We start from the raw sequence: 24,847 nt of genomic DNA, 5'->3' as shown, positions 1-24,847 counted from the left end.
GTATCCACCCTTTCAGGACCACCACAATGGGTGAGATTTTCACCACAATGAGCCTGATTTTCATTCATGACATTTTTTTTTTATTTCCAATGAGCTGCACAATCGGTCTTGCCGATGAGCAGACCTAGTGCGTTCTCCAGAGGTGGTATCCACTCTTTCAGGACCACCACAATGGGTGAGATACCGTTGGTCATGTTAATTTGGACGTCTAGTTTCTGCCACACTAGATGGCAGCACCGAGACTCTATTTGGATGCTAAAGTGCACTAGGAATTTAATTTTGCCGGAAATGCCAAGAGCCAATAAGGCACTCCAGGGATCTTTTACATGCCGCATAATTATACGACATGGCCGCTGAGGATTTTCTGCATCCCAAAATCCGGTATTTGGGCCGGGGATCGAACCCGCAGACTTCGGCTCAGAAGGCAGACGACAAACCAACTGCATAACATTATATTTCTTTTTGCTAAGAAGTTCAGAGTGACCACTCTTCAGACAAATTCTGACAGGTGCAGACTTTCACAATTTAAACTAAATTTAATAATAATCTTGGAAAGTTTAATTTGAGGATAGTATTGAAATAATTAATATGAAAATAGCACTGATGTTGAGAAAAATAAATGGTTGTATTAGTCATAATTAGTTCTATAAAACAATTTTAATGCCATGCCTAATAAAGGATAAAACATGCTCACAGTGATCATTAAATGCTAATTTCCTGAGAATTCCAAGTTTTCTAGTGTTATTTTTTAAATTAAAGATTTGTTTCCACAGAGATGGGCTGCCTTAAACTGAATTTCTCTCAATACTAGGTTTTAATATGTCACACAAAGACTATAACTTAATCATTTGAACTGCTTATTGTGAAGCGATAGTAAAGTAAAATTTTAAATTAAGCGGTGAATTATAAAATATCAAAAAATAAAATTAAAAAAGTTTATTTAATCACTTAATTTCAAATTGACACAATCTTTATCAGACAGAATTAAATCATTTTTACAAAATAGAATATGCTGAACAAAATGTTATTTATTTGAAAGTTCCCAGAGTCTCAATGTGATATTTTTAACTCATATGAAAATTAAATGAACTCTTATAGAAATCTAAACAAATATACACTTAAATAAGTACAAAATTATCACACAGTACCCAATATACAATATTATCTACTTAAAGTAGTAAAATAAATACTAACTAAATAATTCCATACTTTAAAACTGGTTAACATTAAAACACAGTGCAAACTTGATATACAAAGTGTGATATTTGAAACAATTATTAACAGATATATTTAATATTTTAAAGCTTTATTTAGTACCAAGAGCCCTGAACTATACGTAAAATATTTTTTTAAAGAAATTCAAATTAGCTTATAAAATCAAACACCCTTTCATAGTTGCACAAGTGTGCATATATTCACATCAAACAATAGTATGATATTCACAATAAATAAGGTGTCATACAATGGTAGGATATCCATAATATTATGAGTTACTGGTTAGTTTATCATATGCAGTGTTTGTCACTTAACTTATATAATAATGAGTGAGACATTTAGTCTAAGTTAAAAACTTCAGTTAGTACTAAATTCACTGGAACACAAAACAATTTTTTAAGAAATTTCAGCGACCCTTTAGTATAATCAAAACCTTTCCTGTGTAGTGCAAACAAAAAAAAATTATGCTTATGGTAACCGACAACATTATGTAAGATCAATAAATACAACACTGTGTAAGATATCTTGCTATCAGGATAAGGTTTCTCAAAAGTAATCTCTTGCAGTGATCATCATATTTACTATTCAATTATTTATATAAAATTAGGTGAGAAGTCAAATATGCGAGTCTTTTAGTGCAACAAAAAAAAAATATAATCATTTGGCACGAAAAGCAACAGAACTAAAAAAGAGAAACTAATTGTCACACAATACAAGCATAAAAGAGAATCGAAAGATTGAGCAGACCCAGATAAAAAAAATTATTCATTAAGGTCCTGATATTTGGTTTATACCATTTTAGTAAACTTGTTTAAAGTTTTTTGTTTGAGTTGTAAACTGTCAACATTTAAGAAGTTGTTTAATTTCTTCTTTTTCAGCGGCATCAATGTAACTCTTACCATCTGGAGCAAATCCAGACTTTGTAGCTCCCTGGAAATATAATTATTATAATAATTAATATAATAAATAACATACATATTATATTTTTGTAACATATTTATATTAATCAGTTAAATATAAGGTTGGTAAAAAAAGCTTTTCCTGGAATTTCATTTCGAACTACAGTCAAAACTACAAATCCACAGTCTGAATAAAATGAATGCGTATCATTCACCAAAAATAAAATAAGTTATTAAAATAGTAATTACAGTATACCTTCTGATTATTTGTTGGTGGATCATCCCAGCTTGAATAAAAAATAGATTTTCGCAAAAAAAGAAAAAGGTTTTGATTTGTTGATGTGCTATTAATTGTGATAAATAAAAAACTTCCATTAAAAAAATGTTCCTGGCTAAAAGTTGAATCATTAACATAACGTATGCCTTAAGGCCATATCACACATACCGATAATTCGTTCAATTCAACCATCAACTCCGAAGACAACCCCGTCCGAAAACATAGGTGTGCTATACTTATCCGAGTTGGAACAACTACTGTTCAACTCTTTCACATCTCTTCGAAAGTGTTGAAGCAACTTCACAATTCAACCAATCAGGTGGCAGCAACCGCATGGGGTTATGGGATAGCACAAGTCAAAACAATATGGCGGCAAAGTTTATGCGACGAAGCAGCGTATCTAATTTGTTATATATTAATTTAGATGAGTTTTTAATTGAGTATTGATTTTAAAGTTATTTTATAAGAAAATAAATATGTTTCTAACCATTAAAGAAGTTTATGTTATAAATGTGTTATGTTTTTAACCGTGAATTAAAAGTATGATTTTCTACGCCAAATTCGCCAATCTGAAGTAAATTTAACAAGTACATAAAAGTAGTAGTTTTGTTTTACATTTTGACATTACTTTAAATGATAAACAAATTTTATGAATTGCATTTAATCTTTTTTGTACGTAACTGTATATTTGTTAGTATTCGCCAAATTAAAATGTAGTTTGTTTTTTTTTTCAATTACTTTGCTCTTTTTATAGTTCCGATAAGATTATACCAGCAATTATTCTAGAGTTGGTACTGAATTCAGTGATTTTGAATATTTTTTTACAAAGGAAAAAATTGCGTTATAAAAATTAAACTTTTCTGAAAACTTACTCATACCTAAACAACATGCTGACAGAATTAATTTCTTTGTATTATTTTATTTTTAAACTGTATATTTGTCAGTATTCACGGAATAAAAATTTGGTTTTTTCCAATTACTTTGCACTTTCTATCAGGGTTCGACAAGTGGCCCACCTTGAAAAAACCCACTTGGGACGCTAAGAGGGTTTTATTTAAAAAAAATGTTTTTATTAAAACTTATTGATTCACATTTAATTTTATGTAATTTATTGTGTAGCATAAGTTTGTCAAATAGATTTGCATGCTTTATATGATTAAGTTTTTAATATTTATAAAGTTGAAGAAACTTTAATCTGTAATTTTATATAACTGTTGAAAATTTTAAGCGGGTTTTTTCAAAAAATAATATTTAATGAAGTTAAAGTAGATAGAAATTTAAATAACATAGTCTGTAAGGATCAATTTTTCAAATGCAGTTGCATGCTTTATATTATTAATAAGCAGGTTTTGAATAAATAATGAAGGAAGTTGAAAATATTTTTTTACCCGTTAAAGCACTTAACAAGTTTTTTCAGGATAATATTTTTAATAAAAAAGTATTAACACACATTTAACTTTAAATATACTAATATGTAGGTACTTTTTATATCTCAGGGGTGCTACTCGCAAAATATCAAATTGTCTCACCAGAAATTGCATTTCGTCTCAGTTAAAATCTCTTTTTGGCTCAGTTTGTCTCAGCTAAAATTATTTTTTGACTCAGTTTATCTCAGCTAAAATAACTATTAATCAGTTTGATAACAATATAAAGATAATTTTCAGGATCCATAAAACCATTAATAACATACTAGGAGTACTACACTTATACATACATTCACTATTGCTAGGATTTTAAAAAACCTGCATATGATTGATTATAAGAGTCCACAAAATTGTTTTGTGGACTCTGTTGTTTTCATATATATTGCATTTATCATTTATGCCAATGAATAGTATCTGTTCCAGAATTTTACAAAGTAAATTTTAACTTTCTTATTTTTTAAAATATAATGGTGTAACCTTTCTAAAAAGAAATATCTATTTAGTTTTGGTAATTCAAAAGGGAAAATACCCATTGAGCTCAAATTTCATCTCAAAATATATAACTATTCAGTTACAATGGAAGGTCTACAGATTTCAATAATTAAAAGAGAAATTCAGTAATTAAATAAGGAGAGTTTAAGAAAATGTAAATAACACCTAAAAAAACACTCTTTGATAGAATTCAGTAGGTGCAGTGAAATTTTTAAATATTTTAGGTAGGAATTTTTCAAGAAAATTTTAGGGAGCACTTAATAGCCAAAAATTAGCATATATACATTTTTATATCATAACAGAAATATATAAAAACTATTATAAACAATTTAAAAAGACACATATAAATATACTTTTCTTTCTAAAAAGTAAACTTTTTAGTTAATTGGCATTGACTAGTCGATTGTACTTTCTTGCATTCACAAGATCAGTTAGTTGACTATGTTCTTTTAATTTATATAGCTAAATATCCAATCATAAAAAGTAATTATGAATGCACTTAGTAATTGTTTAAATGCAACAACTGTAGAAAAATATATCACATCTTTACAGTAACTAATTCAAGAAAAAACTTAATTCTACTTCTTTCTACAATCGTGATACAGGATTTTAAAATCGCGTGAATATGAATTGCGACATTGGGCTTTAAAATGGCGTGAATATGAATCGCGATATTGGATTTTAAAATCGCGAGAATATGAATCGCGATATTGAATTTCAAAATCGTGTGAATATGAATCACGATATTGGATTTTAAAATAGCGTGAATATGAATCGCGATTTTGGATTTTAAAATCGCGTGAATATGAATCGCGATATTGAATTTCAAAATCGTGTGAATATGAATCACGATATTGGATTTTTAAATAGCGTGAATGTGAATCGCGATTTTGGATTTTAAAATCGCGTGAATATGAATCGCGATATTTGATTTCAAAATCGTGCGAATATGAATCACGATATTGGATTTTAAAAAATAGCATGAATATGAATCGCGATTTTGGATTATAAAATCACGTGAATATGAATCGAGCTGCTGGATTTTAAAAACACGAAAATACAAATCACGATATTGGATTTTAAAATCGCGTGAATATGAATCACGATTTTGGATTATAAAATCACGTTAATATGAATCGCGCTGCTCGATTTTAAAAACACAAATCACGATATTGAATTTTTAAATCGCGTAAATAAGAATCACGATGCATAACTTTTAGATCACGTGAATACGAATCGCAATGAGTAATTTTTAAATAGCGTACAAATACGAAAAACGAGATCTGATATTACAACTGCGTGATAACGAATCGCAATATTGGATTTAAAAATGCGTGAATACGAATCGCGTCGTTGGATTTTAAACTCGTGAGAATACAGATCGCGATATTGAATTTTTAAATTGAGGTGAATAGGAATTGCTAGTACGATTTTTAAATAGCGTAAAAAAATCGCAACACGTAGTTTTTAAATCAGTTAAATACGAAAATCGATGATTGATATTAAAATCGTCTGATTAAAAATCGCGATTTTAGCATATTCCAGCTCAATTCCTAATATTTAAAATTCCGAAAATCAGCCAAACAAAAAAAAAAATCAAATATCGGCGGTCGAAACGAAACGCTTAGACTCTTTTTCCACTCTGTAGCGGAAGTCGCGGTAATCCGACTATCGTTCCGGCGGCTTGAGTTTCTCTAATTGGACTCCCTAAAAATTTTAGTTTTTGAACATGGTCGGAAATTTTAAAAATTGGGAGAAAAAAGCGGATTTCGACTTTTTTGCGGAAGTCTTTCATCCCTGAATTATGTGCACTGTACAGTTTCCTAAGAAAAAAAAGCAAGATAATAACCAATAGTATGTATAAGGAAAGAATACCCTCTTTTTTTACAAGATCACGTGCATACGATACTGATTGCTACTCACTGCTGTACATAATCCAATAGTAGACACCAAACGCATATTCTATATGCATTCCAATAGCTGATTTGCCAAACGGAATTTCTGACATTTAAATGACGTATTTAGGAGGCGTGAACGGCAAAATGCTCTCCAGGCGTAGCATCCCTGATATCTGCTTTTTTCATAATTTAATAGATTAATTTATTATTTGAAATTAAAGATAAAGTTAAAATTATTTATCTAAAAATGAAGTCTTTTTCTTAAGGTTAAATATTTGAAAAAATGGGACAAGTAACTGATACTCCTTGTAATTATGCATAATTTTAATTTCACTTTCTATTAAAAACATGGAAGACCATTAAAAAAAATTTTCAGTTTTTTCTGATTATAAAAAACTTACTCATACCTTAACAATATGTTGACAGAATTAATTGGTTGGTATTATTTTATTTTTAATGACTGTCCCTTATTGTCTGTTGCCTTAAATACACTTGCTTCACCTTTCTTAATAAAATTTTTTACTTGTATTGCAGCAAAGATGAGTCAAAATTTTGAACAAGCTCCTGTTGGGGAAACTTTTAAATGGAGCATCGAAATTATTGAACTCTAGAAGAAAAAAGAGAACATTTGGAATGTAACATTTCGCCACCACAGAAAACATCATTTAAGAGCTCATAAAAATTTAATCGAAACTGCTTTTACATTTCTTTTGGAATAAATTGTTCACTTTTATCAGTTCTTGTTTTTTCTAATTTTTAAATAGTTTGTGTTTATTCATGTTAACAAAATAGTGCCTTTTAATAGCTTTCTTTTTTTAAAAATTCAGTTTCACATAAACTTTTAATTTTTTATAAATAGCACAATTTTTTTCAAACTAGAGTATTTCACTAAACATATATATAATAATACTTATCGAACTCTAAAAAAACTATTTTAATAATTTTTCAAAAACTTAAAGTCAACATTAAAAAAATAATTGTTATTGCATTAATTTGGTGCAAAAATTATCAAACTCCTAAATTTTATTCTTTCTGTTTATTTTTACTTTCATATTAAATTTTGTTTTCTTCGTTGTAAAATATACATATATTAAATGTAAATTGCAAAAAGCTATATTATGTTATTAAATATATGAAAAACTTTAAAGGTAATTTATTTGAATAATTTAAAATAAGTATATGACTAAAGATAAAGAATAATCTAAAAATATATTTATAAACTAAAGATAAAAATCCATTGCGACTTATGTGTTTAATTTATGACAATAAGTGAAATTAATACAGCATGCAACGAATATATTTATAACAAAATGGTGATTTTTTTTCCTAATTTACTTTTCCAATAATAAAACTAATTATATATTTTTAACTTTTATGTCAAACATTGCACAAATGAAAGCAAACAGTTCTCTCAATAAATTTTCAAAACAGCCTAATCTCTGTCTTCGTAAGCGCCATGCTTTACTCCAAAGTGTCCTTCTCTTATCTTTGTTTTTCTTTATCAAACTGTAAATGATCAAACTTGAAATTGCTAAGGAAGGATCCATTGCCGTCGATTAAATGAAATTTAACTACAGTCTTTCGATGAAAAATTTTATTCGTCTATGTATAAAGCGCTAAATCGCCTAAAAAGAAAGAAATCACTCGTTAATCAATGGTCAACTCTTTTCAACCGTATGGCAACCATAGTTCAACTGTTTCAGGTGGTTGTTGAACAGAAAGTCGAAATTGGGGTTGAGTTGATGGTTGAATTGAACAAATTTTCACTATGTGTGATATGGGCTTTAAAGTGGAGGGTTCTTTCTTAGAAAAGTACAATTTACTAAAATGGTCAAGTAAAAAAAAATAATACACTATTATTATCTACTAATTAAAAATCTGTAACAAGAATTTTAAACGAACAAGCTTTCAGAATAATTTTGGAAATTAAAAAAATATTCTTTAATAAACAGAGAAACCTCCTGATATGGACATATGTATTTTTAATTCCCCGTGAATCTTCTATGAATAAACCATTATGTACATTCTCCTCAAAGCGGACACTTACATAACATAGTTTGCTTAGCTTAATATAAAACTGAAACAGTTTAAAACGTTGTTTATTTGATTCCTACTTGAAGCAAGTTAAAAATTAAACAGCAAATGTGGTTATAAAATGAATTTCTTAAATATGAAATCAAAAAACAATAATTTAAGATTATTTAAAAAAATATATATATATATATAACATGCGGTACACTAAACACCTAAAAAATAATAAACTAATTTAACTGGTCCACTAATCGATAAAGGTTCTCCATCTCTACTTTATTGCATTGTTTAAAAAGTTCTCTTCAGTTATCAGGAAGATTTTAGATACCTTATGTTATGCAACAAAATTTCTGATAACTAAAGATGGTCAGCAAAACTGCTGCCATTGCTTAAATTATCATTATTTTAAAATTAAATTTTTTATTTTCCACACAAAAATTATAAAAGAAAGAAAGGACCAGGAATGAGATTAGCCAAAACGCAAAAAAGCTGAATTTTCACGATAGTAAATTTTACGCAAGAGCAACCCTTTAATAATAAATTCCAGACAGTTTAAGGTAATAAATAATGTGTTGACATACAATTGTGTACTAATCTATTATTANAATAAACAGAGAAACCTCCTGATATGGACATATGTATTTTTAATTCCCCGTGAATCTTCTATGAATAAACCATTATGTACATTCTCCTCAAAGCGGACACTTACATAACCAGGCGCGGACAGTCATTTTTGCCCTGAAACGTTATTTTCTATCTCCTTAAACCGGACACTACTTTTCCTAAATTTGAAAAAATGACCTATTTCTGCTTTAAATTACAAGGGAAAAAATATGCAACTTTTGACCATTTTTAAAAAGCCTAAATTTTTTGCCTTATCCATAACTAAAAATATTGTTAAGCTATTTCACAACTACCCTTATCTTTGCAAAGAAAGGAGAGAAAATGATACTGCTCTTGTGAAATAATGTGGACGGCGACATCTTTTGATCTCTTCAACTGAATGACACAGGTTATGAGACCCCTCAAGTTGAAATGAAGTCTTAAATGCTTCTTCCCCACTGAAAATTTCTTTCATTTTCTTATCAATTTGAAGACTGCATTTTACACAACTGAGGTAAAAAAAAGAGAACAGATCTTTGAGGTGTTTATATGAATGAAACATTTATTTAGACACTTGATAGATGATCACTTGTGAATAATCAACTCCATATGTTCTCGTGCCTTACAGGTATGTATTGCTTTTTTTTTTTCTTCTGTGAATCCTGGGAGGTTTACTTTCAAGAAGGTATTAACCATGTTTCTTATCAAGTGTTAGGGGGTATAAGCCTAATAATTGAATCTGACTGAGGTCTAAAAGCTCCTATTCAGTATCATATGACAAAGTTGAATATCTGTGGTAATAGAAAAATTATAACAATTTTTTTGTATACCTACATTTAGAATTATGTATTTATGTCAAACTTTTTCATATTCTTTTTGTAAAACAAAATTACTTTTTAAAGGTTAAATAAATATCCTTTTAGAAGATTATTTAATTATTTCTATATCTTTAAAAATATTCTAAAAACAATTTACGGTGTTAAACTTCGTTATTAGGATACCCATCCCATAAACGGAAAATTTTTTTGGTCCCAAGAATGTCCCTTTAACCGAGGTTTCACTGTATATTTTTTTAATTGAAAATTTTCAGAATTAATTTTTATAAAATCTAAACCATAATTCACACATATTTAAGATGCAAATTTATGTCTGTATGGTTTAAATACTTATCTTCAAATCAATAATAATTCTTAAAATCCAAGACACACTTAAAATGATTTTTCGTATGAAGATAGACTTGACATGAATATTGTAATCAGTACCATATTTTAAAAAAACACAGAATGTTTCATAAAAGATTTTTTTTTAAAAAAATTGAATGCTAATTGCTATAATAACTGCCAGATAAAGTTTTTAATCAATGAATACATTGTTAAATTAGTATTTTAGCTTTGAAATTTTTAAGGAGATGTAACTTATGCCCCAATTATCATGTTGTATAATCCTTACAAAATAAAATGCTCATCTGGGATCTTAAATTTAGCTATGAATTTTTTATGAGGTTCCCCATTACAACTTAAAAGGAAATTGAATTTTTAATTATATATTTTAAAATATATAAGTCCTTAATAAAAGATATATTAATTGTATTTATACACTCTATTGCAGAGATGGGACAGGTATTCCAGTGGCACCCGAGAGGAACAAATTAAATTACTTAAATTCTCTGAAAACATTTCTAAAAAAATAGCCAATAAGAGTAAGGGTTTGGGGAGACAATGGTAGATTATACTGATATACCTAATTCTTCATACTACGAAAAAAAATTAAATTATGTCTCATTAATTACTTCAATTTCACTGTATTGCTTTAACCACAAAAGATTCATGCTTTAGAATAGTTTGCTTAGCTTAATATAAAACTGAAACAGTTTAAAATGTTGTTTATTTGATTCCTACTTGAAGNAAAATGAGAAAGGATTGGTAGCTATGTAGTTTGAATTTTCTGTTTCTCTTTGAAAATCAGTGAATTTTCTGAAAAAGCGGAATACTTGTAAAAAAAAAAAATGAAATTTTTAGAAAATCTGAATTTTTGATAAAAAAAAGCTGAAATTTAAGAGATAAAAGTGAAAAAAACGGAAATCCGTTAAAAAGCGGAAAAATCTCATCCCTGGAAAGGACCTTAAATTAATATCAGATTATTTATGAATGCATACTACACAAAAAAAAGTATTAATAGCATCTGAATCAAATTATTCAAGAAGGACATCCATAAAAGTTTTAGAGAATTATGATTGTTCCGTGATATACTTTTTGTTTTAGAGTAGAATATTATATAATGTATGAATGCTATGTAATTTTTAGTAGATCATTAAAATTTTTTTGTTTAATTCATTGAATTGTATCCATATGAACCTAGTTAATAAACTTAAAGGCATGTAAATAAATTTTTTTTTTTTTTTTGAAACTGAAATTTAGTCACTGGATGAATAAAGAAATTGCCTTCATGAAGCTTTCCACATGATAACATAAAAGAAGCTATACCTTAAGATAAATTTAAAATTTTAAAAAAAATTTACTTTTTTTTATAAATTTATATCATATATTTAAATAAAAATCAAGATTAACGACTTACAACTACTTAATGATATTAGAATACCAGAATCATAAATGATTTATTTAAATAATATTAGTGTTACTTTTTCCAACATTAACTTGACACAACTGGTGTGACCTTCCCATATTGCAGCTAGTAGAGCACTTATTCCATACTTATCTTTAGCCTAAAATAAAAGTAAATTCTTTATTACACAATTTCGTTAATGTCAAAAAAATAAAATAATCTAATTTTAATGCCAGGAATATGACAAAATAAAGAATCCTCAAAGAAAAAAATATACAGTTATAAAATTTCCTTAAAATGCTTCCTAACATCAGTTCAAGAGTTTTAATTCAACATTAATTTTTAATGAACAGTTTTTAACTTACGTCAATATTTGCACCTTTATCTATGAGATAATTCAAAACGTCTCTTTGACCATAATCAGCTGCATAATGTATAGGTAATCTCCCATCAATACTATTATTGATATCCACACCCTGAAAGAATAAAAAGGTAAATAAAATTAGAAAAACCTAAGCAGTTTTTTTTTTTTTTTTGTAAGCAGTAACGAACAACACTCAGTAACTTATCAAGAGACAACAAAAAATTTAACTTTAATTGACAATTTATTTTAATTATTTAAACATTATACAATTTTCCACTGCTATTGAAATGACATAAATTCAAATAATGATGTAATTATTGGCGATCAAAATGAGCTACAGATGGTGTAAAGCAGAACTCACTACCTATGACAACACTTTTACATGCTTTCACCATTAGCATATGGAGAGTCGTAGGCGAAGGAAGTTTGGCAATTTCCCTCTCGATTTTCAAATAGATTACAGGATTGCCACAGAAAAAAATTAACAAAATAATTGCATTTAGTAGCCTAAAACATGAAAATAGTAGCCAAAAACTAGGAAAATAGTTGCCTAAATAAGAACATAAATTCATCAAAAATGTGACTAAAATTTTGTTAATGACTTAATTGTCATATACCATGTTCCATTCAGTCAAGTTGGTATCAAATATGATCATTTTTATATAAACGTAAATGTTTATATATATATAAGGCTTAAAACATACCAACGAATAATAATTAGATTTATATTTCAAAGGAGGAGTTATTTTTAGAATCTTTCCCTCTTTCACTTCCATATTAGGAAGCATTAAATGATTTTCCATAATAAGTAGGGTTATAAGGTATGCGGAGACTGAGCCTTTTTACCTCATGTTCTGTTAGTATATAATGCAGGAACAATCGTTTTTGCATGTCTCTTTCAACATGATGTGATCCTGATAAAATCTGTCTGAATTGTCCGAGAGTTCTGTCCACCCCCTCCAGTGTGGACAAATGGGTGTGAGCTATTACCACCAACAGCCTACCTTTAAATAAAACTATTGAATACATATTTTGGCTCACGACTGAATTATTTGAGCTAAACATAACCAATGATAACAAGGATGTAGCCTTGTTATTACATATATGGGTGATTCTCACGAAACATGACAATTCACTGTTCCTTGCTCCAAGATCTAATACTATAATGCTAAAAGAACTTTTTTTTTTAAATAAATTAATAAGTAGCATTGCTGCAAGCATTTTAAAATGGCTTTGCACTAGCATTGACTGTTAGGCATACTTAAAAAATTTAATTGAATATCAAAGTGTCATTTGCCTGGCATGTCCCAAACAATATTTCCAATAGTAACTAGCTTCAAAACTTCCCATACATTTTTCAAAATCTAATTTTTTTTTATCTTATCCTAAGTAAGCATTTCTAGAATATACGCAGAGGGTATTGTTTACTAAAACTTTGCTTAAAATAATTTTTTCTGTCAATAATTTGTTTGTCCCCATGAAAATCTATAATTTTCCTGGCTACTTTTATTTAGTGATTTATAACCAAAATAGATAGCGCCAGGAATCAATACCTTATGTTAATAGATTGATTAGATACCCTCCTATCTGAACATGTCTTGTTGCATAAATAAAGAACCAATTCTCTGGCTCAAAATCTATTTCAAAAAATTTTTCAAGGTGAGTAGGTTTCTATGCTGTCATTTTCCTGGCTTCTTGAAATCATTAATAACATAAACTACATAGATTTATCTGAGTTATTTTAAGAAATACTGTTGTTTTCTGCAGAATATAAACATCGTCGGCCAAAATATTAATTTAAAGTAAAGTTACATGCTATAAAATTGCGAATTTGTCATTATCCTGGCTTATGAATGCCAGGACATTGAAGTGTTACTAGAAAGCACTGTCTTTTTAACTGCTACTGTCTTTTTAACTGCTAATACTGTAAAGAGGGAAAGCAAATATTAGCCTAATACCAAGTTTATGCATGATTGTAATATGCTTGGATGTAATCAAAGTTATTTATTTATTTAATGATTGATTATCATACACAATTTTATTCTGTACATATCAGCAACAAAAAATTTTGTTTCCTTCTACAGTGGATAAAAAGAATTAATTTAAGCAATTTATGGTCCATCTAACATAAAGGCTTAAGTTGAGTTACTTACTATTAACTTAAAATGAATGGTTTTTAAACTTCTAAGGTAATACAGTCGTCCCCACTTAATCGCCCCTCGGATAACCCGCTTATACGAATAAAATTTAATGGAACCAAATCATTTTATATTAAACTAATGTTACATTTCCCCGTTTAAATGGTTATTTGTTGTTTTTTTGCCCCCCGCTTAATTGCATAAAGAAGTGGTACTGAAATGAAGAAAAAAAAATTATTTTAGAGAAATGTTTCACCAGCTGAAATACAATTTCCCTTTTTAAGATAAGGATACAAGATGGTAATTTTAATAGGGACTTCCTATTCATTAGTAGGTGTTTGGGATGAAGTTGAAAAATTAATCAAATCTTGCTGCCAGTTATACATTGGAGTAAACGAAGGGTGTTTCGCCCCTCTTTGACTTACTTCACTCGCACATCATTTAGAATGTGAAAAAGGGATAGAGGGATTTGTTTTTAGGTCAAGACTTGTGGTCCCCTCTTGATGCATTATTAAGTTTTAAAAACCTAATACACTAGTGTAAAGAATGTTTTCTCTTAAGTAGAATAATTGCTTAATCCTGTGAATAATTTTGAGTTGGTTGCAAGTTGAGAGCGAAAAGGAATGATTTAAATTAATTGAAAAAAAACAATGAATCTTGGAATCAATAAATTTCAAAAAATCCCCTACTAAAATAGCGCATTAATTAGGAATTTCTCAAGTTTCGAAGATTTAAAAAAATAAAAAATCTGAATGTGTTTGAAAGGAATATGCCTCGAATCATGAAAATTTTAGTCGAAACTAAAAGGGAAAATCTAATTTTGATAAATTGACGAATTAAACGGGTACAAAACACAGTCTTCAATTATAGAATTTTTCGGATGGGATCAAATAATATTTTAGTTCCAACATGATTCACTAACATTGATTTATTTTTATGTAACTTTAAATGATATTTTTTCATGATACTAAGGCAGAAAGTTTTAATTATAATTATTTATTGATCATAAAACTGAATTTATTTAATCAAAACGCTATATCACGCATTAAATACCATTAAAAAGTAAAATTTCACAAAAATTCAGAATTTAAGATTGATTATAGCACTCCCCTTTTAATCGAATAACCCGCTTAATAGCACAGATTTGGCTGGAACCGATGGTATTCCTTTCAGTGGGGTTGACTGTATTTGGAAAGTTTCAACTCAATGAAATAATATTTATACTCCGACCCCAATCATCAAAGTTAGAAAAATTACAATTTCTTTANAAAAAAAACCCGAAAAAAGGAGAGAATTCTTTTGAAAAATCCGGAAAATATAAGATATAATCTTTTCATCAGCCCACAAGATTATATCCGCAAAAAAGAGTGCTTTCTAATATTGTATCCATATAGCCAAAGCAAAATATATCAATACAATAGTGTGAGGAGCACTCAAAACATTTTAACAAAAATTACAACAAATAAAATAGAACATAATAAGTAAAAATAACAAATAAAAACAGAAAATAAAATATAAAGAAAAAACAGAATAAAACATAATCCATAAAGAGAGTAGCGAAATCAAATGAACTTACATGAACGGGAAATTTTTCACGAATGATTTAAAATATTTTCGTAACAAGATTGCCAGATTATAAAATATGAAAACAAAAGCGCAAATTGAGATAAAAGCGTAAATAGAGGAGTTTTGTTTTAAAATGTGCTCTTACTGCATTACTGAAGTGCATTTGATTTGTTAGTTACCAAGGATGGGCCCTAAAATGGATGTGCGCGAGGTAATATTATACTGGATAATTTAAAGAAGTTGACAATAAATAATTTTAGAAAATAAATATTTATTTCAGAAAAAATATATTTTTGCCCGAAATGGATTTGCACATGGAAAAATTACGTAAATTAACAAAGAAATCTTTTTAGTAAATAATTTCAGCCACGGATTTGCACATGGAAAATTTATATAAATTAACAAAGGAATTTTTTAGTGAAGGAGTATTTAGTAAATAATTTTGACCACGGATTTGCCCGAAATGGATTTGCACATGGGAAAACTATATAAATTAACAAAGAAATTTTTAATAAATAATTTTGGTGACAGATTTACCCGAAATGGATTTGCACATGGGAAAACTATATAAATTAACAAAGGAATTTTTAAGTAAAGGAATTTTTAGTAAATAATTTCGACCACGGATTTGCCCGAAATGGATTTGCACATGGGAAAACTATATAAATTAACAAAGGAATTTTTTAGTAAAGGAATTTTTAGTAAATAATTTTGACCACGGATTAGCCGAAATGGATTTGCACGTGGGAAAACTATATATATTAACAAAGAAAATCCTTAGTAAAAATATTATCAATAATATATGATTAACTCAATGATTTTATATAGAATTTTATTATTTTAGTTGGAGATCCATTGTTTTTTATCAAATTTCGAAAGAGTTTATCGGTTTCTTTGATAAATATTACTANATATCCACAATAATATACGATTAATTCAATGATTTTATATAGAATTTTATTATTTTAGTTGGAGATCCATTGTTTTTTATCAAATTTCGAAAGAGTTTATCGGTTTCTTTGTTTAATAAATATTACTACATATTCTTTTAATTCTATTCATTTCATTAAAAGTGGTATTTAAATAGATGCTCCTAGAAACATTAGAATTCCAAGTAATAAGTTTATTTATATTAAAATTAAAACCATTCCTTTTATCGTATAAATCAACAAAGCAGATATTTTCTTCTTTTATAATATCCAAAAAATTTAAATTAGCATTTTCTATACATAACTTATATATATATATATACACACACACACAGTGAAACCTCCGTTAAGCGGACATTCATGGGACCAAAAAATTTGTCCGTTTACAGGAAGGGTACCCTAATAACGAAATTTAACACCGTAAATTGTTTTTAGAATATTTTCAAAGATGTAGAAATAATTAAATAATATCTACAAGGATACTATAAATATCTACAAGAATATTTATTTAAACAATAAGAAAGATAAAAAAGATATATAAAGAAGTTTGATATAAATACATAATTCTGAATGTAGCTACAGATAAATAAATAAATAATTATAATTTTCATATCAGCATAGGTACCGAATAGGAGCTTTCTGTCATCAGTCCGTTTCAATTATTAGTTTTACATCCCCTTACACCTACTTATCATTTGATAGGGACCATGGTTAATACCTTCTTGAAAAAAGAAAAAAAACCTCCCATGATTCATAGAAAAAAAAGTAATGCATACCTGTAAGTCATGAGGACTTATGGAGTTGATTATTCATAATTGATCAGCAGTGTCTGAATAAATGTTTCATTTATATAAACACCTCAAAGATTATACTTCTGTTATCTTTTTTTTACCCCAATTGTGTTAAATACAATCTTCAAATTTATAAGAAAATTAAAGAAATTTTCAATAGGGCATTGAGAGAAGTCATTTCAACTTGAGGGGTCTCATAACCTGTGTGGTCCAGATGAAAAGATTAAAAGATGTGGATGTCAGAATTATTTCAGGAGTGCAGTACCATTTTCTCTCCTTTCTTTACAAAGATAAGGCAAGGTGACAGGAGAAAGATTGAATTTTCAGTGGTGAAATAGCCTAAGAATATTTTTAGTTACGGATAAGGCAAAAAATTTTATTTACATGCTTTAAAAATGGTGAAAAGTTGCATTTTTTTTTAGCTTGCAATTTGAAGCAAAAATAGTTCCTTTTTCAAATTCAGAAAAAGTAATGTCCGGTTTGTAGAGATAGAAAGCAACATTTCAGGACCAAAATGACTGTCCGCGTCCGGTTACGGGAGTGTCCGCTTTGCGGAGAATGTACGTAATGGTATATACAGTACAGAACCAGTTATCCGGAAATCAGAAAACCGGAAAACCAAAAAACCGGAACGAAATTCGATAAATTTTCCGCCATTTTTTTTTTTAAAAATCGTCTTTTTCCTCATAAGATTTTAGGATTTTTCTTTCTTTTTTGAAAGATACTTACCTTACCATGATTTTGGAAATAATCATTAGTGAATTACTTCATCGTTTTTTCTTTTTTATAAGATTATTTCTAAGTACTTTTTTTTTTTTTTAGTTGGGTTTAACAATAAAAAAACGGCTTTTTGTAGTGATTCAGAAAACCGGAAAAATCAGTTATCCGGAATAGGGAAGGTCCCGATCGTTCCGGATAATCGGTTCCCTACTGTACATAGAAAATTTCCGGGGAATTAAAAATATGTCCGTATTGAGAGGCGTCCGTCTTGCAGGAGTGTCCATAACAGGAGGTTTCACTGTACATATATATATATATATGTTACCGGCATTGTATATATTGCCGGATGTTTTTAAGCAAAGTATGAAATGTGAGAAGTATTACATACTTTCCCTAGGCATTGTATAAAATACCTAGGCATTCTATAGAATGACAAATTCTATTTAGGCAAAGTATGAAAAAAACTTACTGATGAGGTTATTATGTAAATGATGCGCATGTTACTGTGAATGTTGACAATCACATAGTTGCTATGGTGAAAGTCCAAAATATTTATTACATCCGATTTGATATTACATAATTTATTTGTGGATATAATTACATTTATTCGATATTTTAATACTGACGATAGATTAGAAGAAACATCAGTGTTTGGAGTATCGGGCAAATATATACCGGGCAATGGCACTTGACCTTAAAAAAACAATAGTGTAGGATATACCAGGCACTGGCACTGAACCTTAAAAAAAACATCAGTGTAGGATATACCGGGCAAATGTATACTGGGCAGTGGCACTTAACTAGACCTAGTATGACTAGACCTTTGGTAAATGTCCGCAATATATATCCTAGGTCTAGTTAAGTGCCACTGCCTGGTATACATTTGCCCGGTATATCCTATACTGATGTTTTTTAAGGTTCAGTGCCACTGCCCAGTATACATTTGCCCGGTATATCATACATTGATATTTTTTAAGGTCAAGTGCCATTGCGAGGTATATATTTGCCCGATACTCCGAACACTGACATTTCCTCTAATCTATCGTCAGTAAGTATTAAAATATCAAATAAATGTAATTATATCCACGAATAAATTAATATCTAATCGGATGTAATAAATATTTCGGACATTCACCAAATGTGATTATTGACATTCACCGGTGAAAGTCGACATTCTCCAGATTTCGGTCATTCACAGTAACATGCGTTTCTCAAAAATAAAAATGTTATTCTGAAAAAATACTGAGAGAGCCATTAAAAAACATTTATCCCAAATGTGTAAAGAAAAAGAAAAAAATGTGCAAAACATAATTTATGCTTTTCTTATTAAAGGAAACAAAATTTTCACATCAAAAAAAAAATAACTTGTTGCAACATAGCAGGTTTGAATGACATTTTGAGTCACATTTCATTACATTACGAAACGAATCAGAGATGCATTTTATACTTTGCCGATTTCTCATTTGGAATTCTACAGAATGCCTAGGAAAAGTGTGAAATATAAATCGTTTCATACATTGCCTTGCTAGCTTTAGGAATTATATACAATGCCTAGGCATTCTATTGAATGCTGGATTTCAAACTTTGCCGGTAACATATATATATATACATGAAAAGTGATTACTCAAATTCGAAATTCATGCATCGTAATATCGTATAAACTTTTTTCTTTAAATCATGCGGAATTTCGTAGAAATAATCATTAAAAAGGCGATCGAGAAATGAAATAGACTTAAAATGGAGTCTGTGCAGATTATACGATTTAAAAAGGAAAGACTCAAATTTGCTAAATTTTTTATTTTTTAGGAAAAAAAAAGTTCAGTGTTCAGAAACTATCTTGTGGGTTATAGATTTTCCGCCCAATTTATGCTTAAAAAAAAAACATAGCTAGGAGTACAGAAATGTCTCCCAATAGTCTCCTTTTCCTGAAAATAGTTGCTTTTTTAGACTTTTCAGACAAAAAAAAGTTGCCATAGTCGCCTCATACCAAAAATAGTTGCATTTTAGTCGCCTGTGGCAACCCTGGATTATTATCTTTTGAGTTAGGAAACTATATGAAACTGAAAACTAAATTGAACATAGTTCTAAAAGAAATGGAAATTTATAAAAAGATTTGTAACAATTAAATGCCTTAGTACAGTAGAGAACCATTTATCCGGTATCCAGATAACCAGAAAACCGGAGGAAATGTTGCTCGGTTTTCCGGCCATTTTAAACTAGAACGATTATGAAAAAAAGCGGAAATTGGACTCATCCTTGAAGTTGAGTAGAGGAAAATGTAAGGAAGAGGAAATTTTTTCCCCTGTTTACCCAGAGAAACGTCATTTCTTCCGTGATCTTGAAGATCGAGAGGAGGCAGGCAGGGTTCGTTGATTTAAATCAGCTTGATTTAAATCACGATTTAAATCCTGATTTAAATCAAATGATTTTTTTAAAAAAATCATTGATTTAAATCAACTAATTTTTTTTATCCATATATATTGATTTCAAAAGTTAAAAAACAGTGTTTTAAATTTTTGATACTTTTATTATTTTCTTTTTTTAGTATTAAAATTTAATTTAAATAAATTGCTGCATTAATTAATTTTAGTTAACAAAATTACTTTCTTGGTGTGTGTTAAATTCCAACACATTTGAAATTATATTTTTAAAAATCTTTTGATTCTTGAGATTGAAAGTACAGATTAAAGTAAACATTTAATGCTGTCTTAATATAGACTTGCATAGCTGTAGAAAGTAATTAATAAACATGAATTTTTTTCAAAAAATAATACAAATAATGTTAATTAAAATTCTACCTTTTGAATGAAAAAGCGTGAATTAAAATCTACATCATATTTTATGGTGGAAAATGTATATTTCTGAAGTTTGAGATTATATTAAAAAGAAATTACCCTAATATGCCAAAAACAGAGGGGAAAAAAAAAGGGCTGATGAATTCAGGCGTTTTTTTTCCTAATATAGTGTCATTCTTCCCTTTTAAACTCTTTCGATGTTTATTTGATGCAGTAGGGTTATTAACTGGTATTTTTTTTTATCATAATATGTTAACAGTATCTTTGACATTATCTGATTTTCTATAAAGAAATTTTGTGAAAAAAAATTCCAATGAATACATAGATTTTCTAATTTTTTTTTTAGTTTAACTTATCTATTTTCATATAGAATTAAAAATGAATATTTTAATATAAAAATATATAGATTAAATGCTTATTTATTTTTTGATGAATGGCTACATTTATAAACACAGTCTGCTACATTTATTTTGTAATTTTAAAAATCAAGAGAAAAAAAAAGAAATCACAATTTTAAATTAAAGTTATGGTTTGCTAACTGAAACTTTGCTTTAATAGTTAAAGCACAGGGGTCTGTCCAAGCCGGTACTTTTACAAATTCAACTTTAGGAAAAATGATAGAATAGTCACACAAAATACTTTTTATTACAATTTTATTTTTTTGTCTCGTAAGAAACAATAAATCCATATTTTTACTATATTTGTGTTGATCTTTTAATATATATTTTAATTTTCACAAAATAGGTACCTCTCAGAAAAACCAAAACAAACGCCTGAAATATTCTTTAAATTCTCTATTTCATCTAGTCTTTTAAATTTTAATCATGCATATTTTTCAAAATGGTTGCTATGCATTCAAAGCCATGTATTATAATGCAAAATTATTTCAGTTAGAGCTTATAAAATATTGTTACAATATAGTTTTAATATTAAGTTAATTTGATTAAACATTTTTAATTTTTTTTTATCATAAATTAAAGTTCATACAGTGTATTTGAATAAAAATCAAAAAAATCTGATTTAAATCAAAAAAATCCGATTTAAATCAAAAAAATCTGATTCTTTTGATTTTTTTTAAAAAAAATCACGAACCCTGGAGGCAGGGAAGGGAGGAATGTTTTAATTTCTCCTTTAGGCCGTCAATCAAACTCAAGGGTGTGGCATGTTGATTTCGTTTTCAGTTTGATTTACAAGGGGGATGGGGAAAATACATTGCATGCATATCAGTGAACAGAAGATGAAAGAGAAAAATATATTCATCTATTTAACATCAATTAATAATCTTTTTCTTTTGAATGAATAAATTCTGATTCTTTGGGAGTACGATATCATTTGCAAGTTTTTCCTGATGTGGAATCACATCTGCTGTAATTAAAAATCGCTTTTTTATAAATAAAAAAATAAAAGGAGAATTGTTTATTAATTTAAACATAGGATTATTTTGATTGCAGTTTTGTTTTTCTGATTCCACTACGTTTGATTTTTTTTTCTTTTCACGATAAATTTCGCACTCAATAAATTAACTCTTTTTATTCATAAATTTTATCATTAGGTTTTTTTTTTAATACCGTTGATTTTGCCTTGTTCCGGGTTTTAATATTTATGCTAGTGCCTTTTTTAACTATCGTTTCGGTTCGATAATTTTCAAGTGTTTTTATTTAGATTAATAAGTTTTCCTATCGTTTCCCCTCGTATAATTAGGTATGAAATATGCTGCGTTATTTAATCATTGGTTTTGTTTATATTAGTTAATTATGACTTTTAATTATTTTTAAAAAATAAATATGAGAATTTTGTATTTTTTAAACTTGTTTTTCTTGTCTAAACTTGCACATTTTTTTATTCTTTTAAATGTTATTTTTCAAAAATTTTTTTCCTTTTTAAATTTAGGAATGCCTTTCTTTTTTCGGTTACTTTATGTGTTACACTTTTTCCTTGTAATTCGGGTTCGATAAAACATCGATTAACGACACTTTTTGGTCGATCCAGAAAACCGGGAAATTCAGACATCCGGGATAGCGATGGTCCCGAGCATCCCGGATAATTGGTTCTCTACTATTTAAAATAAGAGAAATTATTGTAGTAAATTCCTGTACAACTGAGGAGAAAGAAACAGGGAGGATCAAAATGACTGCAAGCCTTTAAAGCTATTGACTTGGCCCCAGAACTATCTCAAACAATAATAAAAAAATTTCAGAAAAGAAAGAAAGAAACGAAAAAATTATTTTTTTCTGTCTGAAAAATTTAAGGTTTACAGTACTTTCTCTCTTTTATGTACCTATAAGTGTCTACCACTAAATTGATTAGTATTCTAACACCTACATTTAATTTGATGAAATTACATTAATTAGATTAATTTTCAATAAATGCATTAAAGTCAGGAAATTGTTCCTATAAATGCATTGTACACTTTAATGACTACAGCTTTACATGACTTCCAATGGCCACCAACAAGGTTTTGAGCTAGTTTTTCCGGACCTTTTGAAAAAAAGATATTAATCACTGTTATTATCCTTAGAAACAATGCATATTTTTTTAATAAGTTGGCAATTTTCAATCTAAACAATTAATCTTTTGCATCTGAATAAAATTAAGAGATAAATAACTTTTGCCTTGAAACCCAACAACACTGCAGAATTTTTGCAACAAATCAGCAAGGAGTAACTAGTAGGTTGATCTTCTATAAAGAATGGAGTGTTATACATAAAAAAAATCTTTTATACACGGTTTAGGTAGAACAAAAGAAGACGCCTCAAATTTAATACAAAAATTCCTGATTAAAATAGTCAATTATATTTTTCAAAAGTTCATTTAATAAACACAAAAACAATACAAAATCAAGCCGAAATCCGCCTATTTCAACATTGTCAGTTACTACATACGAAAATGACATAACAAAAACGACAATTATTACTTGATTTTCAACAAAATCTTTCACTTGTTCTAAATCTCCATTTGTCAAACTCCACAAAAAATCGCTCATGATGAGTTTTATTAATGTTAAATACGATTTTCACGCCTAAAAAATTAAGCCCATTTGATGAGTAAAGGAAAATAAAAACAAAACTAACTTTGTTATCGTCACAGTTACGCATAATTTAAATTACGCTTTATTTTATTTTATTTTGTTGCTTATCAGCAAGTTTTATTTATACTACGGTTGATAAAGTGGGACCTCCCTGGCCGAGCGGTGTCAACCGCCTATCACTCTGTAAAGCGCAGAGGTAGCGGGTTCGACTCCCGCTGTAACCTTGGATGCATTCCTCATGATGTTCTTCTCTGTGTTGTACTATCTGTCCTACTTGACAAAGGTTGATAAACCTTAGTTAAGCACACCAGCCTACAAATGTATGTTGTACCAGCAAAACAATAAAAAACAATTGATAAAGCTTTTAAATTTGCACTGCGCAACTCTTGTCTTTGAGTGTCCATCTTAGCGGCCATTCTTACTGCTTTCAAAAATTACTTCAGCCGTGAGAAAACTCGCTAATCAAATTCTCGATCATTCGACTCCAAATTCGGATTCACTTTTCTCTACGCACGCAGTGACAATGGTTTTTTAGCGTTTTAATTTATTTTACTGAAAGGAAAATTGTCTTTCAGTTCTTCTTAAAAATTTGAAATTACGAAAGTGGGTAGAAACATGATGGAGATTGAGTAGAGGACCTAGGTTAGATTAGAGATAATGGGAGGTGGCAGCGGGCTACTAAGCCTAAGCCATCTGGGGAGCAGAAACTAACGCACTTCCTTCTTAGGACTCTCCACGCGCTACTAATGAAAGCATGCGAAGTGGGAGTTTTGCTCTACGCCACCTTAAAACTATTAAGATATTATTAGACATCCACAATCTTATTATTTTACAATATTTCTTTGGAATAATTAAAAATACATAATATTTGGTCACGTCTGGCTTTTGGATTTTCTATAACCATTGGTGATCGAAATGGGCTACAGGTGGCGCAGAGCAAAACTCTCAACCTATGGCAACACTTGGAAAATCATAGGGAAGGAAATACGTTAATCTGTGTCTTGATTTTTAAACAGATTAAAATAACCTTTAAGTTATGAAACTATGTGGAACTAAAAACTGCATTGAACATATTTCTGAAAAAAAGCCTCGTGGAAATTATTAAAAAAAATTTG

At 28.7% G+C, this 24,847-nt stretch overlaps 1 protein-coding gene and 1 long non-coding RNA gene across 4 annotated transcripts; one reads left to right on the top strand and one right to left on the bottom strand.

The window, feature by feature from the left end:
- Positions 1-921: 921 nt before the first annotated feature.
- LOC107455793 (myotrophin) lies at positions 922-23,879 on the bottom strand. Of its 3 annotated transcripts, XR_006226299.2 has the most exons (5): positions 23,619-23,798; positions 11,767-11,877; positions 11,478-11,561; positions 6,613-6,812; positions 922-2,145 (listed from the first exon to the last, which is right to left on the bottom strand). XR_006226299.2 is itself a non-coding variant. In XM_016073502.3 (4 exons), exons 1-4 carry the CDS (start codon positions 23,685-23,687, stop codon positions 2,056-2,058), a joined length of 354 nt encoding a protein of 117 aa, XP_015928988.1. In that variant the 5' UTR covers positions 23,688-23,879; the 3' UTR covers positions 922-2,055. The 3 variants fall into 3 exon arrangements, 2 of the variants coding, with proteins under 2 accessions (XP_015928988.1, XP_042908015.1); XM_016073502.3 differs by lacking the exon at positions 6,613-6,812 and having other exon boundaries at positions 23,619-23,879; XM_043052081.2 differs by lacking the exon at positions 6,613-6,812 and having other exon boundaries at positions 11,414-11,561; positions 23,619-23,854.
- LOC139426350 (uncharacterized) lies at positions 5,979-6,941 on the top strand. The gene is made up of 2 exons (XR_011637601.1): positions 5,979-6,161; positions 6,740-6,941. It is a non-coding gene; the product is annotated as an uncharacterized lncRNA (long non-coding RNA).
- Positions 23,880-24,847: the final 968 nt, after the last annotated feature.

The sequence above is a fragment of the Parasteatoda tepidariorum genome, chromosome 1 (genome assembly GCF_043381705.1).
Source record: "Parasteatoda tepidariorum isolate YZ-2023 chromosome 1, CAS_Ptep_4.0, whole genome shotgun sequence".
NCBI lineage: Eukaryota > Metazoa > Arthropoda > Arachnida > Araneae > Theridiidae > Parasteatoda > Parasteatoda tepidariorum.
This window is presented reverse-complemented; position numbering and strand designations above follow the sequence as displayed.

Excerpts from the sequence above, each read along its gene's own strand:
- LOC107455793 (XM_016073502.3), bottom strand. The coding sequence starts at position 23,687 with ATGAGCGATTTTTTGTGGAGTTTGACAAATGGAGATTTAGAACAAGTG. Across the intron at positions 11,562-11,766 it reads ATAAAGGTGCAAATATTGAC|GCTAAAGATAAGTATGGAAT; the intron begins GTAAGTTAAAAA and ends CTTTTATTTTAG. Across the intron at positions 2,146-11,477 it reads TCAAGTTAATGTTGGAAAAA|GGAGCTACAAAGTCTGGATT; the intron begins GTAACACTAATA and ends TTATATTTCCAG.